A 26841-nucleotide genomic window follows, 5' to 3' on the forward strand; every position below is an offset into this window, starting at 1 on the left:
TATGGAAGTCAACAAACAGCACTTTACTGCTTTAAATTCTAACATTAGTACAAAATGATTCAGAAAATTACACCAACACTTATCAAGTAAGGCCTACTTATGGAAAACCCTCTTTTTTTAAGGAAGTTAACAGGACAACCCTAGGCTCCATTTGTTTGGCAGGAACGGAATCACAAAGAATAAAATTACACGGAATTTGATTACTAGAAATCTCTTTCCATTGCAAATGTTTGAGTAGCACAAAGTATTTGAATAGGGAAACCAATGCAAATCCTTAGGAAATGTTTGGTAAGCTATATACAACAGAGGAGGAAATTATATTGAAAAAAAATGTCCTAGATATACATACATATATATTTGTATATATACACACATATATACAAATATAACCTATGTTCATATATATACGTTTATGTGTATGGAAATATACATTATATTGCCATAATAAAATAAAACACTGAGATATGTATTTGGTCTACTTTTGAAACATTCAAACAGAAACAACTTCAATCCACTTATTTGTCTTTTTAGTTTTCCATGTCAAATACATCATTAGTTCAAATGCAATTATTATAATTATAGATCCACAAAGGTCAGCAAATACTTCTGGATTTTCCTCAGCCATACCTAAATGCTTCATATAGAAATCCAAGCAAAAGTTGATTTTTAAATAAAAAATTTGTGAGAGAATAATATTCAAATTGTACATGGACTTATTCTGAATCCAAATTTCAAAATAATTAACAAAAAGTAAAAGAAGAATACATATATTTATAGATATAGTTAAAAGAAAGAGAACTCCAAGAATATCATTTATGGAATAATTAATAAAAAATGATTACAAAATAATAAAGCTCGACTTAGCGATCAACAATGCCATCCTGAAGTCACCAGAGCACTTGCGACCAATAACGCATTATGTGACTTAGGTTTTGTTTTGTAGGTAATGTTTTTCAACAAAGAAAACAAAAGGTAATTTAGTAATTCAAATAGTTTTTGTTTAACTTTGACTTTTAATAATTTTCTTTTTAAAAAAAACTTAAAAGAATAAGGGATTAAGAAGCACCGATGTGTCTAATGCGTGAATACCTCAACTCTAGAGCAAGACTTACAATGATTGGATCGAGATTTTTATTTTTTTAAAGTCTTTTAACTACATACAAATATTTCACGCATTCTTGAAACTTAAGTTGTGAATTAGCGCAAATTAAGTCTTATTAGAGCAGCAATCCAGCTCTCACTCGCGCCCGGAGCAACAGAGCAGTACTATAAATGAGCTAATCATGTGACCTAGATCAAAACCATTACGTATTCCATAGAGAACAACAAATGGTTGGGAGAGAAAGCAATTTTATTTGATTTGAAACAAGAAAAGACATGCCGACAAGATAAGACAAGTATGACCAACCCATGTCACCTATAATTTCAAAAAATTCAAGATTAAAATAGGAATGCATTCTCATTGAATATGGCTTGACCAAACAAAATCCCAACTACCCAAATAGTGAAAAGTGAAAATAATCTCATTGAAAACACAACCAAACGTGCTCTAAAATTTTCAACTGAGAAACTATGACGACAATGAAATTTTTGCATCATATAAATCTAATTCAGAATTTCATGAATAAATTCAAGTAAATTATATATATGTGAGAAAAAATTGAGTTCCTTTCACCTATTAGGAAAAGGAAGAAAAATCCAAGAATCCATTAAAGAGAAATGTGAGAAATCCAGAGAGATGGCATAGCAGTGAGAGAAATTGGAAGAGGTGTGAGAGAGTAAAATCAGACATTACAGAAATCTCTTTACAAAGCAGTCACATCTTTCTTTCCTAACTATGTAAAGCATCCATGTTACTTACATCAAAAAGTGTTTTACTGCGACTTATAGAAAAAATATTGTTGACCTTCGTCCCCCTGTTTGTTCAAGGTCTATGGTAGCATTACATTTTCCACCCTCCAGTGTATGCGAGATCTATTAGGATCTATATATCAGCAGTGTGTTCATGTAATGCTTATATCAAAAAGTAAAACCAATCTTTTCCCTCCCCTGCCTTCCCCCACCTTTCATGATGAATCCTGCCCCTACATTTGTATCTTCTCAGAAATTTTGCCATATACTGCCCCATCAGCACCCCAATCTCATCGTAGCCATTTTTTTGTCATCTCCGGAACTGCGCCTATAGAGATTTTCAATTAACTGATGAAAAGGAACAAAAAGTAGAAATTTCAATATGAACTGAGAAACAAACTTTGGTTAAAAATACCATCTTATTATTTGATATTGATGTCCTCCCAAAAAATCTAGTTCTCTTTGGGTCAGCAGATGGGTAACAATACTACCACCCTGATTCATACCAATAGCCACATTCACTTATCTACTCCATATCTCCATCTCTATCCTCCAGTCTCCAAACATATGCAGCTGTCCATCATAACTAATTTCAATCCCGTTACCAAATACTAGGTGATTGAATAAAACATTAATATGTGTGACTTGATATTCATTGTACATCTTCCACAAAGTAATCCCAGATCACTATTATCATTATATTGAAATATTGAAGTTCAATGCTTGTGTAATAGCAAGTAAAGTCTTGCTCTTGCCACACCTATTCTTGTGGTACATAATGCACAAATCCCTTGATTCCCATCATAACTTGATGATCCTATTGCAAAAACATGATTTTGCTAAAATGTCAAGCAGAAAGTTATGTAATTATTTTGCATAACATGCTTAGGAATTATAACCTGAACTAATGAATACTAAAAGCACGAAATGCTTAAACATAAAGATGAAACCTTGGTTCAAGACAATGCATAAACAAATCAAAGTCAATTCTAGCATTTTATTTTCGGCCAATCACCATAGACTAGATATAAAGATCAATATAGCCACTTGGAAGGCATCCTTATTTAATTTAGACCAGCTTATTCTATTCTTCCACTCAGTCAGAATAGCACCCGTCATGTCTTGGCTTATCGATAGGCTTTAAGTTGGGTCTTCAGCCACTACCTTAGTGCTTACTACCTAGAGGAACTCATTAGCTCCAGTAGCTCAACAGCTCGGAGCTACAATAGCTACAGGAAGATCTGGTGAGAACGGTCTGGCACCAACACCCTAATCATTAATTCCATGTTATTTGCTTTTAGTTACCTTCTCAAAACTATATCATAAAAACTCAAGCCTTCCTCAAGACTACAGTAATGTTTGGAAAACTATTGTTTTAAATTTGTTCCCGAAAGAATCCAGGTTTTCCTGCTCCAAAACTGGATTGATTTCGTTTCAGACAAGAAAACGCACTTATGGAATCCTATCTTTTACAATGCCAATAACATTACAGGATTTTCCCCAAGTTACAAGGTAAAATACATTATTTCATTGTTCTAAAATAAAACCAAATCCTTAAACCTTATTTGACAATTTAACTAGTTTCTAGTCTAACTCACCAAACTTGAAAATCAAGTGTTAAAGAGTCAAGTTAACTGAGAGGGGTTTGGTCTGATCCCGTTAACTAAGCTTCAAACAAATCCCTAAAAGATCAAACCTGACAAATCCAAATAAGAATCAGAGTTTAAAATACACCAAATTAATCAAGAAAGTTAACGATAGGTCCTAAGGAACCCATCAATCAAGACTTCAGCTTTAAGTCAACAAGAAAAGGCGAAAAACTTCAAATTGAAGATCCATAACACAGAGAGTTTCAACCAAGAATAAAACTTAGATAAAAAATAATTTACGTGCGTGCGTATGACCTGTAATCTTCGTCGGAGGAGGTGGTGTAGCCTTCAGAGGAAGAGGATGAATGACGCCTACGACGACGTTTGGTGTGGGAGCGACTCTTTTTGCTGACTCTGAGAGAGTCTCTATCGGTTCTGTGGCGGCGATGGTGGCGGCGACGGCGATGGCGAGATGCGTCGGAGGACGACGACGACGTCGTTGGCGACGACGAAGAGGCTGCCATTGAGATTATTTGGTTGTCTTGATGAAGTATCAATTGATCGTCCGAGTCAATTAAAAGAGGTTGGACGAACAATACGTCGTCGTTAGTTGAGAACTTATAAGATACTGGGAATTTTGATATATTAAGTTGTTCATATTATAATAATGACCAAAAAAATATAAAGTTAGTAGAATTTAAAATCATACAAATAGATATTGTTTATTTGGGAGGAAAATTATTAGTTATATGAAGGGTAAAGGTGAAATAATAACAAAACTGTGAGCATATTTTGTCTATTGGATGTTAAGATTAAAAAGCTTCAAAAAAATGTAGGGATAATTATGACAATTGCGTTCCTTTGAGATTTGGTGTAATTCGACGTAGATCTCCTATGACTTTTTAGATCAATTTTGCTGCATCCAGATTAATACCAATCCAAGTCATTTCATGAATAAAATATGACCTATTAACAAACCAACAAAACTACTTGTTATTGTGCAAAAGTTGAGTAGGGTGTTGGATAAGTTGATAAACCCTTGTCCCACGAGGCCCCTTCCACAAAGCGCAACGTGTGGCTAGTAGTCCGCTAACTACGTCCGTCAATCTCCACACACACCTCCGCTTGGCACTAACGCAGTGCGCCGAAGCAATCACAATAGGGAGGAATAAATCACACAACAGTAAATTACACATGCGATTTTAGAAAGGAGCTTATATTATTGCTGAAAAGTGCGTATACAGTAAACAACAATGCTAGAGCAAGGGGGATCGCCTTAAGGGGGACTCTAACACGTCACTAAACCAAGCTTTTTGAACTCATTCTCCCCTTTAATAGGCTTAAAAAAATAAATCCTATTGTCTACACTAGATAATAGAAAACCTGAAAATTGCACCTCAAGAGGCGTAATGTCCCCCTGATCAATCTAAACAACAAAAAGCAAATAACAAAGCAGTAAAAGACCAACTCTTAGGATTCTAAGACTGTAGATGTCCATCGTCTGTCGGTGAAGATTGATTGGTCGGCCATGTAGAACGGTTGAGTGGCTAAAGTGCGCGTCAAGGGTGCCGAGTACGCTAGCGGCCCTTGACATCCTCCCCACCTGAGATAGCGACGTCCCCGACACTATGGAAGCATGGTACGCTTCGACAAGAGGTAGAAACGCCTTTAGATTCGTCACTCGCTCCCAAGTGTTCTCCTTGCTGCTGCATCCCCTCCATTTCACCAAGTACTCTGTTTGGTCTCTCTTCGCGGTACTCGTCACTCGATGATTTAGGATTGCTTCAATCACCTTCTCCTTCGTATTCGTCAATTCAAGCTGTGGGCGGCTGGGTTGATTGCGGGTATCGTCCTCCTTATCTGCTGAATACTTCTTCAATTGGCTCACATGGAAGATGTTGTGGATCTTCCACCACGACGGCAACTCCACCTTGTACGCCACCGTCCCAATACGTCTAACGACAGGCAAAGGGTCAACATACTACTGCATCAACCGAGGATCTCTCCAGAACCCATGGTCGAAGGGGCTGCTAATTTATATTAGTTTTTTTAATGTATAAATACAATTTTAAAACAATACTTTTACTTTTATAATTAAATTATTTTTATTTTCTTGTTATATTATATGTGTTTTATATAATATTACAGATTTAAGAAATTAAAAAACTACCTAGATAAGAAAAATTCAATAATTTAGTTTTACAAAATAAAATATTAAAATATATGAAATACAATTAAATATTATAAAAAATGATTTTTTGTCATTGCATTTGTAACGGCTTTTGGAATAAAAATAAATTATCGTATAGTCACGCACTCGTTACAGTGACCATGTAAAAGATTGTTATCAATTTTGAAAATGGCCATCCAAACCACCGTTGCTAAAACAGTGTAAAAGCCAGTTGCAAAATTCAAACCAACATAGGCATAAGGGGTTACAAAGACCGTTACAACAATAGTTGAAAAAGAAATACAAAGCTCGAAACAACAATCATTACAACATAACGTATGACCATTACAAACAATACAAATACCACTCTATATTCAAACACAATCATACCTAAATGTGTTACAAAGACCGTTCCAATATTAACAAAATCAAATTTAATTTGGCCATTCCAAAAATAGATCCAAATTCATATTTTTGCAATTGAACCACTATTGTAACGGTGTCAAAGAGCCGTCACTAAGACTGTTACAAGTTGTAACGGTTTTAAAGCAAGCCGTCATAAAAATATTTTGTAACACCTGTAAAAACCACGGTAATTGTAGGGGGTGTCTTTAGAACCGTTACAATTTTCAAATATTATTCGAAATTAATAACTTGGCCATTATAAAATCCGTTACTATAAAATATTTTTTTTGTAGTGAGCTCCAAACTCATTTTCTGCACTTGGTCAAGTATTGTAAAGACTTTTTTGGTTGGTCCATAATCTGTTACAATTTGTAACGGCCGAAAAATAAATTGTTATAAATATTTTATAACGCTAAAAAAAGCCACGAAAAGCCTCCCATTAACAGAGCTATTACAATTATTAAAAAACTATTACAAAAAATTAATTTGACTGTTACAAAAATCATTACAATAAAATAATTTTCTTGTAATGTTTTTAGAAAACATCTTGTGTTTTTTCCATGTCACTTTTGCTTTGACATTGAATTGTTGAAGAACAACCTATTTTTATATAGTCGTAAGTAGAAGCTCTTGCATGACCATTTGATGTAGTTGCCTACTTGATTGGACATATATTTTCTTAATTGCAAAATTTAAGGGGTTTTATACCTTATTTTTTGACATTTTATCTTGACAACATTCCCTTTCTTATTTTTGTTCTAAATTTAGAGAAAATTTTCGTTTAAATATTTTTGCTCTTTTTTTTATCATTTTAAACATTTTTCTCCAACTTCTATATTCAAGGGTTGTTTTATTTGAAAATTTCAAGAGAATTATTAAATTCACAATAATTATATATATATGTTATTGAACAAGCTATTATCTAAATAGTTGTCCAATAGTAAACTCTTTCAATTAAAAATCGGTTATATTTTTTAAATTTATATGCGAGGGATCAAATTGAAAATAAAAATTGAGACGCTAAAATGAATTTTCACAAAAACAAATGGAAATTTTAATAAGATCTTCTACTAAAAAGATTAATTTAAAGTAAGTTGAAAAGAAAAAAATATTCAAAAGTTGTAATTAGTAAGAGACTAAAATGCATTTTACCCTTCAAAACAAATCACGTCTTTTCATATAAAAATTATCATCAAGCAGTACGTCTTTTTGTATGAAAAACGAGCCCAAAACATTTTGATCCAAATATATATATTCATTCTATCACGTATTTTTTTACAATAAAATTGTAAGAATATACAAATCTAAACACATTTTCAATCTATCATGAATATTCGTAAGAAAATCTATCACAAACCATACTAATACAAACATATTTTTATTTTCTCGCACAAACTCAATACAAAAACAAAAACCCACTTAAAAATATTGAAAATGAAAACAAAATCAAACAAGGCCAATAGCCACAAAACTTCCTTGAACAAAACAAAAAGTACAACACGATCCTCCAAACTTTAAAAGAAGAATCTCAATATCTCCCACGTTACGTTAAGGATGGTGTTGCTCTCCTTTTAAAAGTTTCGAAAGGGTTATATTGCCCGAATTTTTTGTTAGGTGTGTTTTGTGCCTATTAATATTTTTACATGGAACCCGTTGCATTTGACTCAAATGATGTAAATAGGGTGTCCAAGTTACCAACCTCGTACGAGAATGTCTGTGTTTTTACACAAGTTACTTTCAAAAATATCATGATACTCCTCCGAGAAACATTCCCATGACAGAAAACTTAATGAAACCTGCACGGAGGAAGGCTAGCTAGGGGAGGAAGCATAAGATGAATATGATGATTGTGGAGAAGCAGTAATATCCGAACTTGGAGCAGAAACCGCGCTGCTACCAGGAGAGATCATAGGCGCAGGAGAAGCTGCAGGGGACCCGCCGCCAAGAGAGGCCAGCGGAGGAGCAGATCCTAAACCTGATGGAGAACCCAAGAAAGAACTGATGCCCGGAGAGGCAGCTGGAGAAGCAGTAGGAACCCCAATTGCACTTGCACTGGGAGAGCCAGGTGAAGAAGCAGCTGCATTTGACATATAGAAATCTGACTGAGGACTCAAGGCTGGGCTGCCGCTAGGAGTGATATGTGGGATGAAAGTGGTTTGATGTGAATGAGGACTGGACGCTGAACTGCCGCTAGGAGAAATAGGTGGATTAGCAGATGAGTATGAGGTAGAGGTCTGTGGAGAAGTAGCTGTATTTGATTCCTGTGTATTTGACTGAGAAATGGAAGCTGGGCTGTAACTACGAGAGGAGAGTGAAGGGGCAGCGGTTCCTGATTGGGGAGCCAAAGGTGAAGTGCTGTTAGAAGAGGTAGATGAAGTTGTCTCTGAACTAGTTTGGTTGCTGGGACTAGGAGCAGTGTTATTGGCGCTTGTTGATCCCAAATCTTTGTTTTCTTCGGGCACCACGGGTGAGTACTTAACGTTAGGATCCTCTTTAGGCACCTCGAAGATAAAGCCAGAAGCATGCGGCACCTTAGTCTGTGGTATCCACCTGTGACCGTCAAGAAACTCTTCAAGTGTGAAACGTCGAATCCGGTTTGATGGCAACTCTCTGATGCCGGCCCATTTAACGCGTTCTGACTTGGGCGCAGCTGGGCCTCTGTTGTTGAATTCAGTGTAGAACAGTGTTTGCAGGGCGAACGTCTCGTTCCACGGCAGCCATCCTTGGGGCTGGATCAAGTCGTCCAGGAAAGACTCCATGATAATGGTCCTGGAGTATTGTTTCCAGGGCCTGCCGAGGTATGACTTGATCTGTTTCCTTAGGGGATAGTATGCCTCGTCAGCTTTAATGGAGCAGTTTTGGATGACAAGTCCTGTAGGCTGGCGCACGTCCTTCCTACCTTGTGCAGTGACGATGCATTGTTGGTTGTCCAAAGGCTTTCGGACCAGCAATGTGCAGCCTTGGAAGACAGCAGCACTATCCCCGAAAATGAAGTCGATCGTGCCTGAGATAACGCAATCCCTGTAGAACTGGCGATACGTATGCGTGTAGAGGGTATCTTGATAGCCATCCATATGGCAATTATAGAAGATCGCCTTGTCGGCACTAACACGCAATGCCACGGCCTGGTGCTTTTGTGGACCAGCAGAATTTTCAAAGCCGATGTTCACGGCCATGAAATTATCTCCTTGCACAGCTGCAACGCATTACTTAATTCTCATTAGTACTTCATACAAAGATTGGCATCCACAGAAACAGATGCAAGCATGAGTTCAAATTTGATTAAAAATGCGATTTCTGCACAGAATTGGCAAGAAATAAATGCAAATATACATACCCACAGTGGCAGTCCTGTAGGTGTTGGTTCCATCTATGAAGTTCAATTTTCCAGTTATTCTTGTTTTCGTCGGTCCATCACCAATAAACAACAAGTGTGTCAAACTGCTATTAACCTGCACCCTCTCTTCATAAACACCCTCTTTAATGTACAATACAAATATCTCATCCCTCTTTTTAGGTATGTGTTTCAATGCCTCATTTATCGTGCGGAACTTGCCACTCCCATCCTTAGCCACGACGAGATGTGGCCTAATTTGTTGTGGCGAAGCACTCAGTAGTCTACGCTTATTCAAATCCATCCAGTTAGGTAGTTCATCATCGTGTCCCACGACAGCTTCATTTTCTGACAAGAGACGACGACTAGTGGAGCTCTCGATACCCAAAGACTTGATGTACGTAGATAGCTCAGCCATCATTGCAAGAGCATTGCTAGTCATCTGCATGGCCTTTGTGAGGGATACTCTCATTTTCTCCCCAGCCTCTCCGGGAACGCCTTCAAAGCCATCTAGGCACGTTTCTTGGTGTGTGATGGCACCGCTAAGCCAAATCTTCAACTCCAAGAGTAAGTCATCCATATTTGTAATGTCAAAATTGTTAAACGACTGAAAAGATCTCTCGAGATCATGGACAGCACGATCCGCTAACTCTTGACAGTTTTCAAGAGCTGCTTTTGCTCTTGGATCAGTCTGGAGTTCTAAGAGAACGGTCGAATTCTTTGATGCCTCCTTAATGTAGTCGATGGCAGACTGGAAAATGGCGTCTATGAGATCTTTCGGGTTGGTGGAGTTGGTTCCTGAAGCGTTGAGGCTTTCCACACAAGCTTCTTGGTAATCGGTTGTTTCACATAGGCTTGTGATAGCCTTCTTGGAGGAAGATACGTCCTGTACCTCTTTGTCCTCGTCCTGCAGGCCGACTGCGATAAGGGCGACCACCATAGCAACCAGCAAACAAGAACATACAGCAACTATGGTGATTTTTTTCTTGCTTTCGTCCATATTTGATCAGAAATATTGATTCAACGGTACCCTTTTTTTGTTATGTACCGCCAAGTAAGACCAATGCAGTGTAGAAACTAAGGCATAAAGAGGTAATTCCTCCTGGTGAAGAATATGAGGAAAGAACAAGCACTAAATTTATGCATCCAAGACCCTTATACAGGTTGATTTCCCTTCCAAATTGGAAGAGAAAGAAGGCTTGGGCTCTTATTTGGAACTCACCTATTTCTAGGATGGATGATGAGGATTTTGAGGGGGAAAGAGGATCAACCATTCATTTCATTTTAGAGAAACTAGGACCTCTGATATGAACATGGAGCCCCATCAAAATAGCAGATTTTTCATTCCTACCACTACATCAATCTACTACTTGGCAACAATCAAGAATGTTGCTCAAGAATGGATCGGATTTTCTATTACAATTCCTTTCGCATCTTATATTGTTTTTTATATGTACGCATTATGTGTATAAAGATTCTAATTCTCCTTTATCTAATTAAAAATTCTATACACATTACGCGTATATGTGAACTGGAATAGAAGATTCAAGCAGCAAAAAATTTGATCCGTAGAAAAAGGGTCCAAGAAAAATCAACTAATACTAACATAAATGATGTGATCACACTCAAACTAATTTTATTCACTATGAAAAATATGAATGATGCCGTATATTTAATGGCCGCAATAAATTAATATTATTCACCACAATTAAATAAAATTAATACAAAAAATTAATTAAGTTTTGATCATGGTTAATCAACGTTTGTCATGATTTTAATTATATATAACCAAAACATTTGCTATGATTTTTAGTTGTGGCTAATATTTTGATTTCGCTTGCAGAGTCAACAGTTAATTAGTATTTGCCATATTTTTTCACTTTTAATCATAGTAATTAGCCATTACCAAAAGTAATATTTATTCTAGTGATTAATTTTAATAGGGTAAAGTACAACCACCTCCTCTAAGGTTTGGTATAATACAAATACTTTTTTGTTATTTGAAAAATTATAAATACCCCTCTAATTTTAGCGGTCATCTAACAACGAGCCCATTCAGTTAGATTTTCATCAAATTTATGTAGTAAACTGAATATCCTTTTGGATTATAAATTTTAATTATATATATATATATATATATTAATTTTTTAAAATATTTTTATGAACTAATATTACCTCTGAATTATTTATCCACCCTCGATTTTTTTACATTTTTTCAAACATTTTTTTTAAAAAAAAATCAAGAAGGGTAAAATAGTAATGTTCACTTCATCGTTTAGGGATTACCAATTATTTTTAGTTTGAAAGGGTATTTATAATTTTTCAAACAACAAGACAGTATTCACAATTATACCAAATCTCAGTAGAATGGTTGTAATTTATCCTTTCTAATATTATTGCTAGGATATTGTCACTGGAGGCTATAAATTAAATAAGTCAAATCGAGTGGCAGGGATTGTCGAGCTTATCTAAATTACTATATATCGAGTTTAAAAAATTATATTTTATTTGATTAATAATCACTTCAAGCTCAAACAAGCTTCAGTTAAATCAGACACAAGTCAAGCTGACCTAGTACTTTGATATTTTTTATTATATTTTATTATTTTTTTGGTAAACGAATTGAGCTCGAGTCCAACTTATTGAAAATTTATCAAACGAAAAATTAAGTTCAAAATTTGATTTGTTAAATTAACAAATTGAGTAATGCAAAGGATAATCCTTAATAATCAATCTCAAATCAAACATTGATCAGTAGTTTAATCATTTTTTCTGCCCTAATTATGATATGATTATTTACCTTTTTCTAGACTCATGCATGTGGATCAAAGTACAAAAACTAAAACAAATCAGAAAAATCAATGTATAGCAGCTATATTAAATCAGAGAGAATACATCAGTTGTTCAATGTGAAGACTGATCAGTACATAGAAATACTAAAACGAAACAATATATGCACAGATCTGTCTTCAGACAGCCTGAATTTCAGCTAGCTTTAACTATGATAAAAACTAATTTTTCAATTGAATAACTTGAAAGGGCCACAATTAATTCGTCAAACCGGCGGTGAACTTAACGCCGGTTGCCGGAAGCCAAGACATTCCATCAAGAAAACGGCCAACGGTGAAGAAACTGGCGGTGGAGGCATCGTGGATTATATGATAACCAGGCCACCTAACCCTGCCGGAAACCGACGCTCCGGGCCCGTAATTCCTGTACTCACCATACCAAAGCGTGCTCAAAGCAAAATCTCCATACCACTCCAGCCACCCTCTGGGCTGCACCATCGAACTCATGTAAGTGTTCAAGAACACTGTTCTTGAGTACTGTTTCCAGGGCCTGCCCAAATACGTCGGCCTGGTGGCGTAAATGTAGCTGTCCTGGATAGTAAATCCGGTGCTCTGATGAGGGTCTTTCCTGCCCTGGGCCGTGATGGTGACTTTCTGCAGCGGCAGTGGCTGCCTTGTGTAGATCTTGCAGTTCTGGAGGACGGCGGCGCCGTTGCCGAAGATGAAGTCGATGGTGCCGGAGATACTGCATTCCCTGTAGAATTGGCGGAGGGAGTGAGCGTAGAGAGTGTCTTGGTAGCCTTCCATGCTGCAGCGGTAGAAGGCTGATTGGTCGGAGTCGACACGGAGGGCCACTCCCTGGTGGCTTTCGGGCCCGGCGGTGTTGCGGAATGTGATGTCCCTTGCTAAGAATCCCTTGCCCGAAACAGCTACACAAACATGGGATAGTTATATATCTGGGTACGTTACGTAGCTCATTCTTGTAATTCTTGATTACTATGAAATTATTCTTGTCTTAATGAAAAATCACCATTTTATTGTCATTTTTGGTACTTAATTTTAATTAGTCTCCAGATAATTTGAGATTTTGTATATGTAACATATACTTATTAAATAAAATAAATTTGAATTAAAAGAATTCAAATCCAACCCTCTATTAATCAAACAACTTATACATAAAGGGATCAAGATAACGAGTACAATTAAAGACAAAGATATATAATATTATAACTTGATAGGAAAATTTCTATATAGCCCGAGTGAATCGACTTGAATTATAGTATGTTATCAATAAAATCAATTATATGTTGATATTACATAATTCAAGTCATTTCATTTTTCATATTCCATTATAATTTTTTCCTAGCACTTTGTAGATTTTACTGTAAGTTTGATCACGTAATTATAACTGTTGGTGTTATGATCCACTAAAAAACAAAACTTGCAATTTGATCCATTGTTCTTGTAAATTTGTGATTTGAGGATATAATTTGATGAAAAGTTCTACATCTACTATTCATAAGTGCATGTAATGCCGACTTAGATTTTAAGATACATGTGACTTACACGTGTAATTTTCTAACTAACTTTCAAATTTCAGGCCAAATGTATAATCAAATCACAAAAATTATAAATATAATGGATCAAATCATAAATATCATTCTTAAATGATGACCAAAACGTCAAACCCTTATAACTACGTATAGGATCAAAATTGCAATAAAGCCATGCAACCGAAGGGGGGAAGAGAAATTACCAACTGTAGCTGTGCGAAATGTGGTCCATCCTTGCATGAAATTGCGGTTACCAGTAACAATGGTCTGCCCTATACCGTCGCCCACCAGCATGATATTAGTCTTCTTCTTCTTCATGTCTATGTTCTCCTTGTAAACTCCCTTCTTCACGTATATCACATATCTCCTGTTACTATAACTCGGCGCCTCGTATATCGCCTGCGCTATCGACCGATATTGCCCGCTTCCGTCCACCGCCACCACCGCGTCCACATGCATCCCGTTCTGACTAGAAACAAGAAGCTCCTTGTCTCCCTCCGTCATCCACTGCGGGAATCCCTTGTTTCTATTTTCGTTGTCGGCCGCGGTGCTGTTGTTTCTTGGTGGTCTGAAAGGTAGACTGTGCATTTGCGTGTAGAGAGTCAGCACATTGCCTATGAGTTGATTCACTTGTGATAGACTTCCCCTTATGAAGTGCTCGAGTCGCCTGTCGGTGCCCTCGAAGCCTTCAAGGCAAGTATCTTGGTTGCTTAGAGCAGCACTCAGCCAGGCCTTCAGGTTTCCCTCCGAGTGAGGGCTCTTGAGCCCGGCATGAATCCTGTTCATTTCGTCCACGGACCAGGCCAGCTCGGATACCGAGAAATCGAGTAGTTCCTTGCAGTCGTCGATGGCCATCTGCTCGCGGGGGCTAATGGATAAGGTGGTGAATTTTGTGAGCGCCTCGCTGGCGGACGATGCTTCGTTGAGCGTGTGCTGGAGGGCAGCCCTAAGGACAGAGTCAGGACTACGACGGCCATAACTTTTGATCTGGAACTGCAAATTCAAGAAACACGAGGCTTGGTTCTGGATTCTGTCGCAAGCTTTGATGATCATGGGTTCGAGGGTTTGGTTTTGGTCGATTCCATGGGAGAGAGAGTGAAAGGAAGAGAGTAAGGTAAAAAGGAGAAGGAGATTGACAAATGCCATTTGATTGAATGCATGCAAACAAGGGTGGGGTGGAGGAGTGGTTGATTCTTGGAAGACATATTTATGTTGCCAAGAATGATGGGATTGCTTGTCATGGATGAAATTAAAAGGGAAAGGAATGTGTTCTAGTCTAGATGTTGATACAAAATATACTTTAATTTTCCCTTTGGCAAAGTTCAAGTTTTTGCTCCCTTTTCTCTACATGTAAAAATAACATTGATTCTCTTGAGTTCAATGAAATTGCTGTCACACACCCCATGCACCCCCCCCCCCCCCCCCCCCCCCCCCCCCACAAATATATTTTTAGTCATATAATTATAGTCATTCGACACTTTTAATTCTATAATTTGTTAGAGTTATAAAATAATCCTTCATTATTACAAAATTGGCTGAAATTTTCAAAGTTGGCGGAAATTATGATGTCACCTTCCAGCCAAATTTGAAAATTCTTACCAATTTTGTCCTAAGAAAATAAACAACTATTTTACAATTCTAACAAGTTAGACTAAAATGCTAGAGAGATATAACTACCAAAACTAGAAACGCAATTGAACTTTGATTAGAGGAGTACCCTCCATATATGAATCTTATTGTAAATGGGAGTGATGTATAAAGGTTCTATTGCAAGTAGCTTGTTCAAGAAATTGTCTTAATATGGAAGTGAGAAGGATTCTAAGATGACTGTCCAAGTTCGCATGTTTGAGATTTCCTCTATATTCCATGTAAATGGATACACAGAAACGTGGACCGCATTTACATTTAATTTCATCGTATTTTTTTTATTGCATTTAATATATACTACATAATTATTCTTTATATTAATTAAAACAGAAGATATAATAAGGTTTGAAATATAAATAAAATTCACAAATAAATGCATCCACGTAATTTTTATTCTCCCCTTGTATTAGAGCTTATTATTTTACCAAAATAAATAAAGAGGATAAAGAGAAGAAAAAATTGCAATTTTAGTCCTTTAAATAGAGGGATGTCAATTTTGATTCTATTAAAATTAATTTTGACAATTTATGAATTTTCGGCAAAATTTATCTTTAAATTGTCTTTTTTTTTTTTTTGTACAGTTACAGATTCATGAAATCCAATCAAATAGGGCATTCATAGGAGTGAAGAACTCGACAATCAGTAGTATAGACTACAAGAAAATATGATATTAGTAACAGATTAAATATCACGTGATAATTTTAAAATTATCACTAAAAATATATATTAAATGACAATAATTTTTATCTTGTCATTGTATAATTATTAGCGACAAATATTGAGTATAAAATTATCACTAACTATAATTAATAACACATTTATAGTGATAATTTATTAACAATACAATATAGTGACAACTATTATTGTTGTTACAAGATCGTCATTAATTGTATTTAATTAGCGACGACTTTGTATATAATTTTTTGTCACTAATTCTTGCTGGTAATAATTTTTACGAAATAATAGTAATTATTAAATTCATAAAATTCACTATTGTGACAATACAAATATTTTTTTCACAATATATATATATATATATATATATTTGTGACAAAATTAAAATTTTCACACAATATTAAAATTTTCACTTGATTTTTTGTCGCTAATCTTCTGCCTATTTTTGTAGTGAGATGGTTTTGAAATTTTACTCTCTTAATATGTAGGAGGTTTGGATTAGTTTATAAATTTGACATAAGCATCTCCTAAGAAATATAATTTTTTTAAAAATATATATATAAAATAAAAAAATAATAAAAAGTTTACTTTTAGTTTTATTGTAATTAATTAAAATTAAAAATACATTATAATTATACAAATATATATATTATCATGTTATATAATTACAACTTAATTATTATTACATAAATAAAAAAATTCTTATTTTTGTGTTTTAATATTTTAATAAATAAAAAAATTTCTATTTACACCATCAGAGACGGAAATTTCCGTGGCTAAATTAAAAAAAAAATAGCTACGGAAACAGAGACGGAAATAACCAAGTTTCAGCCATCTCGATTTTTAAGCAATCATTTAACAGTATCAATAGAGACGGAATTTAGCGAAATTATAAATCTGTCTCTAAAATAAAAATTATTAATAATTTATCATAAAAAGGATTTCCGTCTCTGATAAAGACGGATTTTGTTTCGTCTCTAAATTTTGGTCTCTGATACCCTGTTTTCTTGTAGTGTATTATGCTTAATTTTATTTATACTTAAAAAAATGCATATATTGTCTGTAGCCCAACGACTATTTGCCGTTGATTCTTCAAGTGAAGCCAAAACATTTGCTAATCAAAACTTAAGTTATCGTATCAATTTTGTCTGACCGTAGTAGAGAGTATTAACTTATTATGATTTTTAAGCCATAGTAATTTATAGTGTAGGGGATAATCAATTCTTTTGTAGTATTAATTTTGATCATATTAATAAATATAACAAAATTATCATTACTAACAACTTATAAGTTCTATAATTTTATTCATCTAATAATTCAAAAAAATATTTCTAAAATAAAAATTAATATTTAATTTTAATTATAAAATATACGAACTTATATAATATTTTAAATAATTTCAACCAAAAAGCTACGTATAGGTGTCGGATACATATTAACACGGTACCAATACCACTCCTATACACGTTTAGAAATGAAATTTGGAGTGTTCATAAATTAATAATAAAGTAACTGATGATAAAGTGCCAAATTCTGCAAGAACAGGGTGCAGAATGCAGATGTAGCAAAAGACATATTGGGTCTAAGTTTTATGTACTTTTAGGGGTTATTTAAAAAATTATCAAAATCAAGAAATTTCATAAATAAGTAAAATATAATATTCTCTCTTTTTTTTTTTAATAGTTAAATATCTAATTAGGATCGGATTTTAAATCAATAAAAAAATAGACTGATTTGATCCAGACCCGTTTGAGATGGGGTTGATTGCAGAAATCAATACCTGGGACCATCCGGGTCCAGTGGCCTAAGATCACCTGGTTCTGGATCGAGCTTGGGCCAGGCCTATTGTTTTTTTTTTTAAATACATGACATATAATTTTTATTTTATTCTTTTAAGTTGATTATTATAATAATTTTTTTATACTTTTGAAACTCTAAAAATTTTATTTTTATATTTATTTTTAAATTTTTAGTACTTTAATTCATTGAAACTCTTTTTTTTTTCAAAATTTATTTTAAGTCATTTTTGAATTTATTATCATCTAAATTTATTATTGTAAGCTTGTTAGTCAAATTATTATTTAAGTTCATTATATATTCTTAACTATTATTTTTTATATATATAATTTTTTGTGGGATTTAATTTATTATTTATTTATTTTATAAGATAATTATAATTTAAGTAATTATTTATAAGAAGACCTCAATATCATAAAAAGAAATAAAACAAGCACATCTGGATCTGATATCGACCTGGGGTTTAAAAATAGAACCATTGTGCACCTTGAGTTAAATATATGTAGTGTTATTTCATCAGAATTAGCTCTCTACTTTTGGTAGTCAGTATAAAAATAGTAATTATATGATTATATCAATATTTATTTATTTATATTTATATCTATATCATATAAAAAGAAAAGATCTTCTACACTCATAAAAGGTGATTAATGACACTCGTTGCATAAATTTTTTGTGAAGTAAAAAATGTCCTTCAATTGATAAAATAACTAACTTACTTAACTTTCAAATTTTATATTAATTGATAAGTTATATTTTTTCTTTTTTTCTTCTTTTTTATTTTTAATGTAATGTATTGATTTTTATATTTTATTTTTATTTATAATATTATTTTTAATATATTTTAAAGTATGTAAAAGAGTTACTCATTATATGCACACAGGAATGACATGCCACAACAGCTCTAACTTTTAAATACGACAATTATACTTTGATGACAAATAGGACACGGCGATTCCTTTTTTTTTTCTTTATTTTTTAATCCTTGAAATGTGATTTGTTGTTTATATACTTTATTTTTATTTATAGTATATTTTAAACCTATACTAATCTACTAATCTAAGCAATATATAAGTAAATTTATTGTTGTAAGCTTGTCAGTCAAATTATAATTTAAGTTCCGTTTATAGATTTGTTTTATTATAAATTTTGTTTGATTTAAGTTATTATTTATTTATTTTATAAAATTAAATAATTATTCCAAAAATACCTTAATTTCATAAAAAAAATAAAAACAAAATATGCTCAATCAGGCCTAATCTTGGCCGACCTGGACAAAGCCTCAACTGGGCTAGTCTATGGCCCAATATGGATTTAAAAATGGACATAATTGGGGTTCATTTAAGGGCTCAAGACCGATCATAAAGAACACTAAATCGGTCCTGGATAGGGCGTTTCTAGGCTAGTCCATGTGTGTTTTGGGTTGACCTAGCCTTTTGTGCACCTTGAGTAATATGATTTATATTTGTAAGTTACTTATGACACATTATTTATAGGTATTAATTGGTCAATAATGGTATCTATTAGACTTACTCCAATCTTCCGACATATGCAATAACAAGGGTTATTAAATTAGGTCAACCCATCCATTGGATCAAGCTGACCTGACTTAGTTGAAAAAAGGGTGAATCTTTTGCACTATCTTTGATATTTTTGTGTTGACAATGATCTCTTCTTTCGATATATCTTCGGCGAGAACAAATATCCTATTTGATGTCTTTGTAGTGAGAATGGGTGTCCTATTTTGATATCTCAGAACATGTGTCCTACTGTAATTTTTTACGGTGAGAATGTCCTGTTTTGATATTTCTATAATGAAAACACGTATTTTATTTTATATCTCGTGGTGAAAATGAGTATATTTATTGATATCTCTATGGTGAGAACGACTATCCTATTTTGATATCTCTATGATGAGATCATATGTCATATTTTTATATCTTTTGGTAAAAATGAGAATTCTAATATGACAACAGATTTTCCCCACATAACTATCTTTCATGCAATGTGTATGTGGACTGGAGTTCTTCAAATTGGAAAATTGGATCTAATGTGTATGCCTCTAATATTTCATTTCACGTATACACACCACGTGTATAAAATATTTTTTTAGATAAAATTAATAACGTTACATTTATACACACAGTGTGTATTTGTGAAATAAAATAAAAAAGGCAATAGAAAATCCAACCCCCGGGAAGTAAAAAATCTTCTATCACACAATATCGATATCACGCAAATGTATAGCTTTCGACAATTAAAAAATATAAATTAAAGAATATACACATACCATACGCGTACTGATATAACACAATATATAACACAAAAGTGCAATATAAAATTCTTCACCCTGTAATCTTTTGCTCAAGTTATAATGCCAAATATCTTGTAAGTTCCAAACAAATATATGAACAGCAACATACCCTCTTAATCCAATCATCATTGAAATCCAACCTGATCACTCTCTTCCACAAGTCCTTCACAAATTATCAAATTCAGAAAGAACAACAAAAAAGGAAGCCGGATGATAAAACAGACTCTTCCTATTCCTATTCTTTCACAAATCACAGATCAAACATATCATTTTCAAGGTATTATTCCGCTTTTGTACAATCTCTCCCCGCCTTCCGCCTGCGAATAATTTGAAGACGGTGGAGCTACGGCCTGATCCTTCACTTGGGATGTCATAACCAGCTTTGCATTCCAATACCAGGGATGAAGATATGGAGAAGAAACTGATGGAGAATACGACGAAGGGTGGAGAAAAACCGACCCCCAGTCCCTGTCCCCAATCTTAGCTTCCTGTATTCTCCTCCGGACCAACAAGCTTCCCAGGTCTTCCCTTTTGAATTCGGATACACTTCGGAGTATTGACAGGCAGATAAGGAGTATTAGAACTGCATCTTCTTCCGGCAACACCTCCACCACGAGCAGCTTCCAGTTCAGAAGCGCAGTGGCTTTTCCAGTCAGGTTGTCCTCCGAGTACCTAATTATGGTTACAAATTCGTGTTCCTCGGTGCTTCCTTCTTCCTTTGTTACTTCCTTGTTTCTGCCATCTTTTCCGGCTTTAGTCTCTAGACCGGAGTTATTGACCTGATATTGCATTTGTCTCCCAGGCAACAGCTTTACCTGTCATCGTACAATGGTCACTACATGCACGGTCCATATTGCATGTAACTCTTTTCAAATAATAAGGTAAGTAGATAATTATGCAGACATCCCCTAAGGTGTAGGCATGTTACAGAAGACCCTTCTTTTTGGAAACCACACTGCTTCTCTTACAGTCATATTCTACTTTACAAATTTCCCTGAAGAGTGGATAGGTTAGAAAGAATTTGTATTCACAACATGAATGCAGGGGAGAGAGTATTGTTTTTTCAAAAACTGAGGGGTTGTTTTGTAATATGTTCACCCTCAGGGGTGTCCATGCAGTTATTGGTAAGTTAACTGAGGTCTCCTCACCATTGGTTCAGAAGATGTTTTATTTTGTAGATCAAATCTCAAGCCGGAGATGGATGATGATGATGTATCGTATTGTATTAGCAATTCATTTCCTGTTGAGAAGCTCCACGAAGCTTGGAACCCTTCCGGTGGTTCTTTTGGTGTAGCGGTTCCGACCACTTTCTCTGTACTAGATCGCATATGCAACCAAGTAATAATAAAGATCAGACGGAAAAATCTAGGTACAGTATGCAGATAATTTAGTCAATCAAACTCGTTTACATCAATCCTTGACAAAGAATAAGAACCAAATTTTCTCCCTATTTGTGTTTGATCAGAAGAAAAAACAACAATATCCTAAGTTCTTGTGTTTTCTTATCCAAACAATCCATGGAGATGATATAACTCACACATACCAGGCGATCTACCGATGGAACTGGAACCGGTAACGTAAGACCAAGAACCCTCCCGTATCTCTATAATACGGTCCTCCCATTTCACAGCTGTAGGAGCTTCAGCCCCTCTTCGCCAAAAACCACCTCCAACTCTGAAATGCAAGAAATTAGAAAATTAGCTGCTGACTGCGGAGACCAACTATGATAGACAAGTTAAGACTAAGATGCATCTTTTACCTCATTCGAACAACGAAACACTCTCTGCTGGCATGATCCAGAACCGTCCGAGATAACCATCTACCTTCCTGCGGTCGGTACTGATTCATTTTCAGGATTACATCTGATATCATTGCACCTGAGTCATCTGTCACCCGGTCCGGCACACATTTCAACAAATACGATGCTTGTACAGGTGGAGTAATTGAAGCCGTAGTCCTTACTCTTTCATCAATCTCTTTTCCTAATGTGAGAGAGGGTGCCCGTAACAAGTCATTCCAAGCAAATGAAATGCTCTCCCGCAGAGAACTACCTTTAAAGCAGCAGCCATCACGGTGTCGAAGCTCAAGTATTAGTCCTTTGGTACCAAATTCGCAGTAGAGATGCCATGCTTTTTGCCATGATTCTGATGTGAATTGAGATACTGGTTTGTCCATTTTCACCTCCCTGTGACACTTTGCCATTCGAAGACGCAGAAATTCTCGTTTAGGATCTGTCTTCATTTGCCTGATATTTGAGATAAGTTTTACTGATACGCACACCTGAAATTATAGATCATTGCATCCGCATGTTATTCATTCATATGATATTAATGCATTGTTTTGGAAGCTGTTACAGTTTCAAGTTCACAACTAAGGAAAGATAATTGGCGCAAAAGCAGCTGCAACAGCTAAATAAGTGAAGCAAAGTGTTTGAGATGCAACAAGCCTCATAGATCACTTATAAGATTGAAAAGTTCCTCAATCTTAGGCTTATACAGCACAAACATGAGGGCTTAATGGGTAACTGCTGACTTGAGCTTATACTGAAGAGTATAGGCACAATGCGAGAAAACTCGGAGTTTGTTGATAATTGAAAATCCCGATGAACCAACGGATTGCATGGTTGAGAAAGGCTAAAACTGAACAGGATTTTCTTAACTCTTGGATTGTAGCTATTGCATTATCTGACCTAGGAATCTTTAACTTGTAAGTATCAAAGCAAGAAAAACAAATAACGGCTCTCCCATTATTACGATCCCACTTCAGGAACAATTTAGCTAAAGGATCACAATTATACTTGATAATATGAAAAAGAACTAAGCCAGAGCCTTTCACTCGATCACATACTCTGCTTCATAATTAACATCAGCACTAATAAAGTTGCCGAATCCCTAAAATCAGAGATCCACACCCTCAATGCCAAAGACGTGTGATGAGCAAGAAACATCAAGAAATCTATGAGATCATGAGTTGCCTTTTCTCGTTCGGGGAAATTGTAGGAAAAATGAAAGAAATAGTAAAGATAGTGGACAAACCTCGAATAAAAACCTGGGCACCATTGACTTGTATCTGGTGTTGACATCAGTGTTCGTTACGTCCCAGTAAAAAGGTGGTTCATTGGTAATAGGCCTTGTGATGGCTCCACCACCAGCTTTCTCATATGGTTGGTCAAAAGTTCTCTCCCACAGCATTTTGGTTTCTTCTATGTCTTCTTCTTTCACAGCTTCCCACACCCAAACTATTTTCTCCATATCTCCCTCCAACCCCTTAACATCCACTGCATATACTGTTGGATAGCTCTAATAAATAAATCCAAATACAACATGATCTTATAATTATATTCCCAGAAATAATCGTAAAACATATTCATATAGCGATGCATTCTGCAAATTATGGAGGGCAAAACTTGACATATTGAACAAATAGTACAAATACTCACAGACAATGATCTTCTCATTGATATAATTGATCAACAAATCTAAAGAATATTGGTCCATTGAAGTGTGGGATTGGAAATGTTGCTTTCCAGTCACGGAAGACAACACACAAAATTGTATATGTTGATCAAGAATTCTCTTTTAGTTACGTACTATGGTATTGTATATCACAGTTGCACAACCTACATTTATCTTTACTTTATCCAGTTACATATTTATGATATACATACAAGTGAAATTATAAGTTAATGGTATGATACAAATATGATTTGTTAGGACAAATAAAATCACGTGTTTTTTCGCGTATTGCAAGTGTGTTTGTAGGAAATTATTAAGCTCGTCTAGAATAGTGTTAAATGTTTTACTAATTTCTAAACAAAAAATTATGAATAAATAACAATAAAATTTATTCATACTATATACATTTACTTTTAGTTATTAAGATTAATGTGTTTTTCATAAATATTATTAAAATAATATTTTCTTCTTTTGGTATATGAATAAAAGCATAATTTTGTTAAAAGTATAATAAGAAGTGAAATACTATGTACTAAAAGATATCAATGTCAAGATTGCATTTTTGCTTCTTCTCCATTCTTAATGCTAATATTTATTTACAAAAATGCATCATATAGACACACATGCAAATTTTCTTGATATTTTGTACTTGCTTTCAAATTACTTTGTCCTAACTCTATTTGTTACTTTTTCTTTAATGGTTAACTTTTTAATTACATTACCATGTATTTTTCTTTAGCCGTATTTATTGTATATTTATAATTTCCAACATAAAAAGGTTGAGAATTTCAAATTTTTATTAGTAGCTTGAATAGCAAATCCTATATATTATATTTTTCTAAAAGCCTAGAGATTGTATACGAGTATATATTTATCATATCTTTGTTTCTTGACGATAATATTTAGCATTTAAAATAAATAACTCAATATTTGCTAGATGTACGCTATCATAATTTTTCATTATTAATCCGAAACACGTAAATAATAAAATTTATTCCTTAATAACACTAAGTATTATTAATATGTCTTTCACAAAATAAAAAATCCAACCCAAAAGTGAAAGAAGCTTTCACAATCATTTACTTTCATACACAGCAAGGAATAAATGCAAACTTGAATAGGTTGTCTAGTTGGTCCCAACTAAGTGGAGTTAGATATTCATGTTTTCAGAATCTTGGAATGGTGGTATTAAGCCACAAATCAACAAAATTATGGCTTTATCCTAAATATTGTGAAAAAACATTTAGTTCCTTCTTGTGTCCCCATGTGTTTCTCCCCTAATTACTATTTTGCCATGCATAAGGAAAAAATAATATAAAGAACTAAGTCATTTCACCAACAAAGATAATAACATTGACAACCATGTAATCTAACATTTACGATGGGGATCTTTTACCACAATTTTATGTCACATATTGGTACCATAACAGTGAGTGATTGACACTTTCTTTTTTCAAATTAAAAAAATATAATTAAATTGGAATTTAAAGGCTAATTATACTTAGACCCCTTTAAAATGCGAAATTACAATTTCCTCAACAAACTTTTGAAATTACACCTACATCCCTCTGAGAATTCTGCGTTTACAACCGTAACCCTTCCATTAGTTTGGATGAAAAATATTGACATCAGCCATAAGAAAAAAACCGTAAACTTCTAATTTTATGTCCATTCAGCATTGTGTATTAATTATTGACAATATAGCTAGTCTTTTTCATATAGCAACAAATATTTTTTTATCCAATGACAATAATATAGGAACAATATTTTGTTGTACTTACACTCTTTTGACTTCACATATATCGCATTTACCTCCTTACAGGTATAAAAAAATTACTAGGGTATTTTGGGCAAAAAATTATACTGAATGTTGAATGAGAGGTAAATTGGAAGTCTAGGTATTCTTTTTATTGACGTAAATAATTCCGTCCAAACCTTAACAAAAGCTGTAAACACACGAATGGAGAGTTCTCATAGCTGTAAGTGTAATTTCGGATTTCAGAGGTGGTCTAAATGTAATTAAACTTAATTTAAAAGTAGGACCACACACAATACACGCATGAGTATAATACCATTGTGTGAGTATGATAAAAGATCATTTGCCTAAAACTTGCCCCTATATTGTTCTTCTTACAAAATAAATTAGGATATCTTTCACAACTTGCAGTCAATCACCCATACATCAAAAGCGAACAAACAAAGAAGCAATACTGACAAAAGTTATTGAAAAAAGTGTGCTTTCACATGCAGAACAATTCATATGCTCCATGTCCCACTCTAATATTCAAATAGACACAAACCTTGGAGGAAAGAATCTTTGACAACATTGTATCACGAATTCATATGCAATAAACTTATCCAAATCCACAACAACTATTCTGTTCTTCCAATTACCACATAAGTTTGATCAAACAAGAACCTTTTACTAATCAAAGCAAGGAATTAGACACACCTGATGAGTAAGCCACATCAACAGAACATCTGAGGTGGGAACTAAGCAAGAACATTCATCGCCAAACCTATGAACCATGTAAATGAAACCTTTGTATCTTTGCTTGGCTGCCACCAAATACACCATTTCAGAATAATACGGCTCCGAAAACCTTGTGTTCAGATTTCTTTGCTTGGACATTTGATCCAACAGATCTTCACTAAGAACAGATGAACAACACTCCAAATTGGAATCAGCTTCATTTTCAAAAGGCTCAGATGGGAATTTGGACTCCCAGATTTCTCTGCATCTGTCCAATGCATATTCTTCATTCTCTTCATCAAATATAGCTGGTTTTCCAATGAGTTTTGAGAATCTTGACTCACAGTAATCCCTGTAATTGGCCTGAAAATCAAGTTTTATCAAATCCCAATTTCAACCATAAAAAAAACCCATCTTTTTCCCTATGAAAACCGAGAAAAGAGCCGATTACCGGTTGAAGTGTATGGCAATACCAGACCCATTCAACATCAAGTGGTGGAAGAATCATCGGAGGCTTTGACCCTGTTGTAAGATCAGCAATCAATGGCATCCATAGCTGATCATATCTACATAAATAAGCAAAAATAAAAGAAACCCATTATTTTTTTACGCCTCCAAATTCACAAAATAAGTCAAAATAAAGCTAAAGAAATAATCTAAAAATGCCCGAAAAAAAAGAAACAAAAAAGAAAAACATTGACCTTCTAATGGCTTCAAGAAGCGTAGATTGTTGGTGCAGCCAGGGAGAATCAGCCACAAGTCTCAAGAACCCAAGATTTCTTCTGGCAG

At 34.4% G+C, this 26841-nt stretch overlaps 4 protein-coding genes across 5 annotated transcripts in view; all 4 read right to left on the reverse strand.

Annotated features, from left to right (window-relative positions):
- The window catches only part of LOC105172398 (splicing regulatory glutamine/lysine-rich protein 1), a 7468-nt gene extending 3447 nt beyond the window's left edge, over nucleotides 1-4021 (reverse strand). The window contains exon 1 of the mRNA XM_011093796.2: nucleotides 3756-4021. Coding sequence (XP_011092098.1) covers nucleotides 3756-3964 — 209 coding nt within the window. The 5' untranslated portion in view covers nucleotides 3965-4021. The remainder of the gene's footprint in view (nucleotides 1-3755) is intronic.
- On the reverse strand, nucleotides 7688-10545 carry LOC105172399 (probable pectinesterase/pectinesterase inhibitor 58). The gene is made up of 2 exons (XM_011093798.2): nucleotides 9353-10545; nucleotides 7688-9211 (listed from the first exon to the last, which is right to left on the reverse strand). The coding sequence occupies exons 1-2, from the start codon at nucleotides 10347-10349 to the stop codon at nucleotides 7827-7829; spliced, it is 2382 nt and encodes a 793-aa protein (XP_011092100.1). The 5' UTR covers nucleotides 10350-10545; the 3' UTR covers nucleotides 7688-7826.
- Nucleotides 12197-14863, reverse strand: LOC105172400 (putative pectinesterase/pectinesterase inhibitor 22). The gene is made up of 2 exons (XM_011093799.2): nucleotides 13895-14863; nucleotides 12197-13067 (listed from the first exon to the last, which is right to left on the reverse strand). The coding sequence occupies exons 1-2, from the start codon at nucleotides 14835-14837 to the stop codon at nucleotides 12397-12399; spliced, it is 1614 nt and encodes a 537-aa protein (XP_011092101.1). The 5' UTR covers nucleotides 14838-14863; the 3' UTR covers nucleotides 12197-12396.
- On the reverse strand, nucleotides 20180-26840 carry LOC105172792 (glycine-rich domain-containing protein 1; the record flags this gene model as incomplete). 2 transcript variants are annotated; one of them, XM_011094370.2, is given in 8 exon segments in its annotated part: nucleotides 20180-20939; nucleotides 21273-21436; nucleotides 21668-21798; nucleotides 21884-22404; nucleotides 23160-23423; nucleotides 26032-26415; nucleotides 26504-26618; nucleotides 26754-26840. In XM_011094370.2, coding segments are annotated over 8 exon segments (2209 nt in total), but the record flags the coding sequence as incomplete, so codon positions are not given.

This window comes from Sesamum indicum, linkage group LG10 (assembly GCF_000512975.1).
Source record: "Sesamum indicum cultivar Zhongzhi No. 13 linkage group LG10, S_indicum_v1.0, whole genome shotgun sequence".
Classification (NCBI taxonomy): Eukaryota; Viridiplantae; Streptophyta; class Magnoliopsida; order Lamiales; family Pedaliaceae; genus Sesamum; species Sesamum indicum.

Excerpts from the sequence above, each read along its gene's own strand:
- LOC105172400 (XM_011093799.2), bottom strand. The coding sequence starts at position 14,837 with ATGGCATTTGTCAATCTCCTTCTCCTTTTTACCTTACTCTCTTCCTTT. Across the intron at positions 13,068-13,894 it reads ATTTCGCACAGCTACAGTTG|CTGTTTCGGGCAAGGGATTC; the intron begins GTAATTTCTCTT and ends ATGTTTGTGTAG.
- LOC105172399 (XM_011093798.2), bottom strand. The coding sequence starts at position 10,349 with ATGGACGAAAGCAAGAAAAAAATCACCATAGTTGCTGTATGTTCTTGT. Across the intron at positions 9,212-9,352 it reads CTACAGGACTGCCACTGTGG|CTGTGCAAGGAGATAATTTC; the intron begins GTATGTATATTT and ends AATGCGTTGCAG.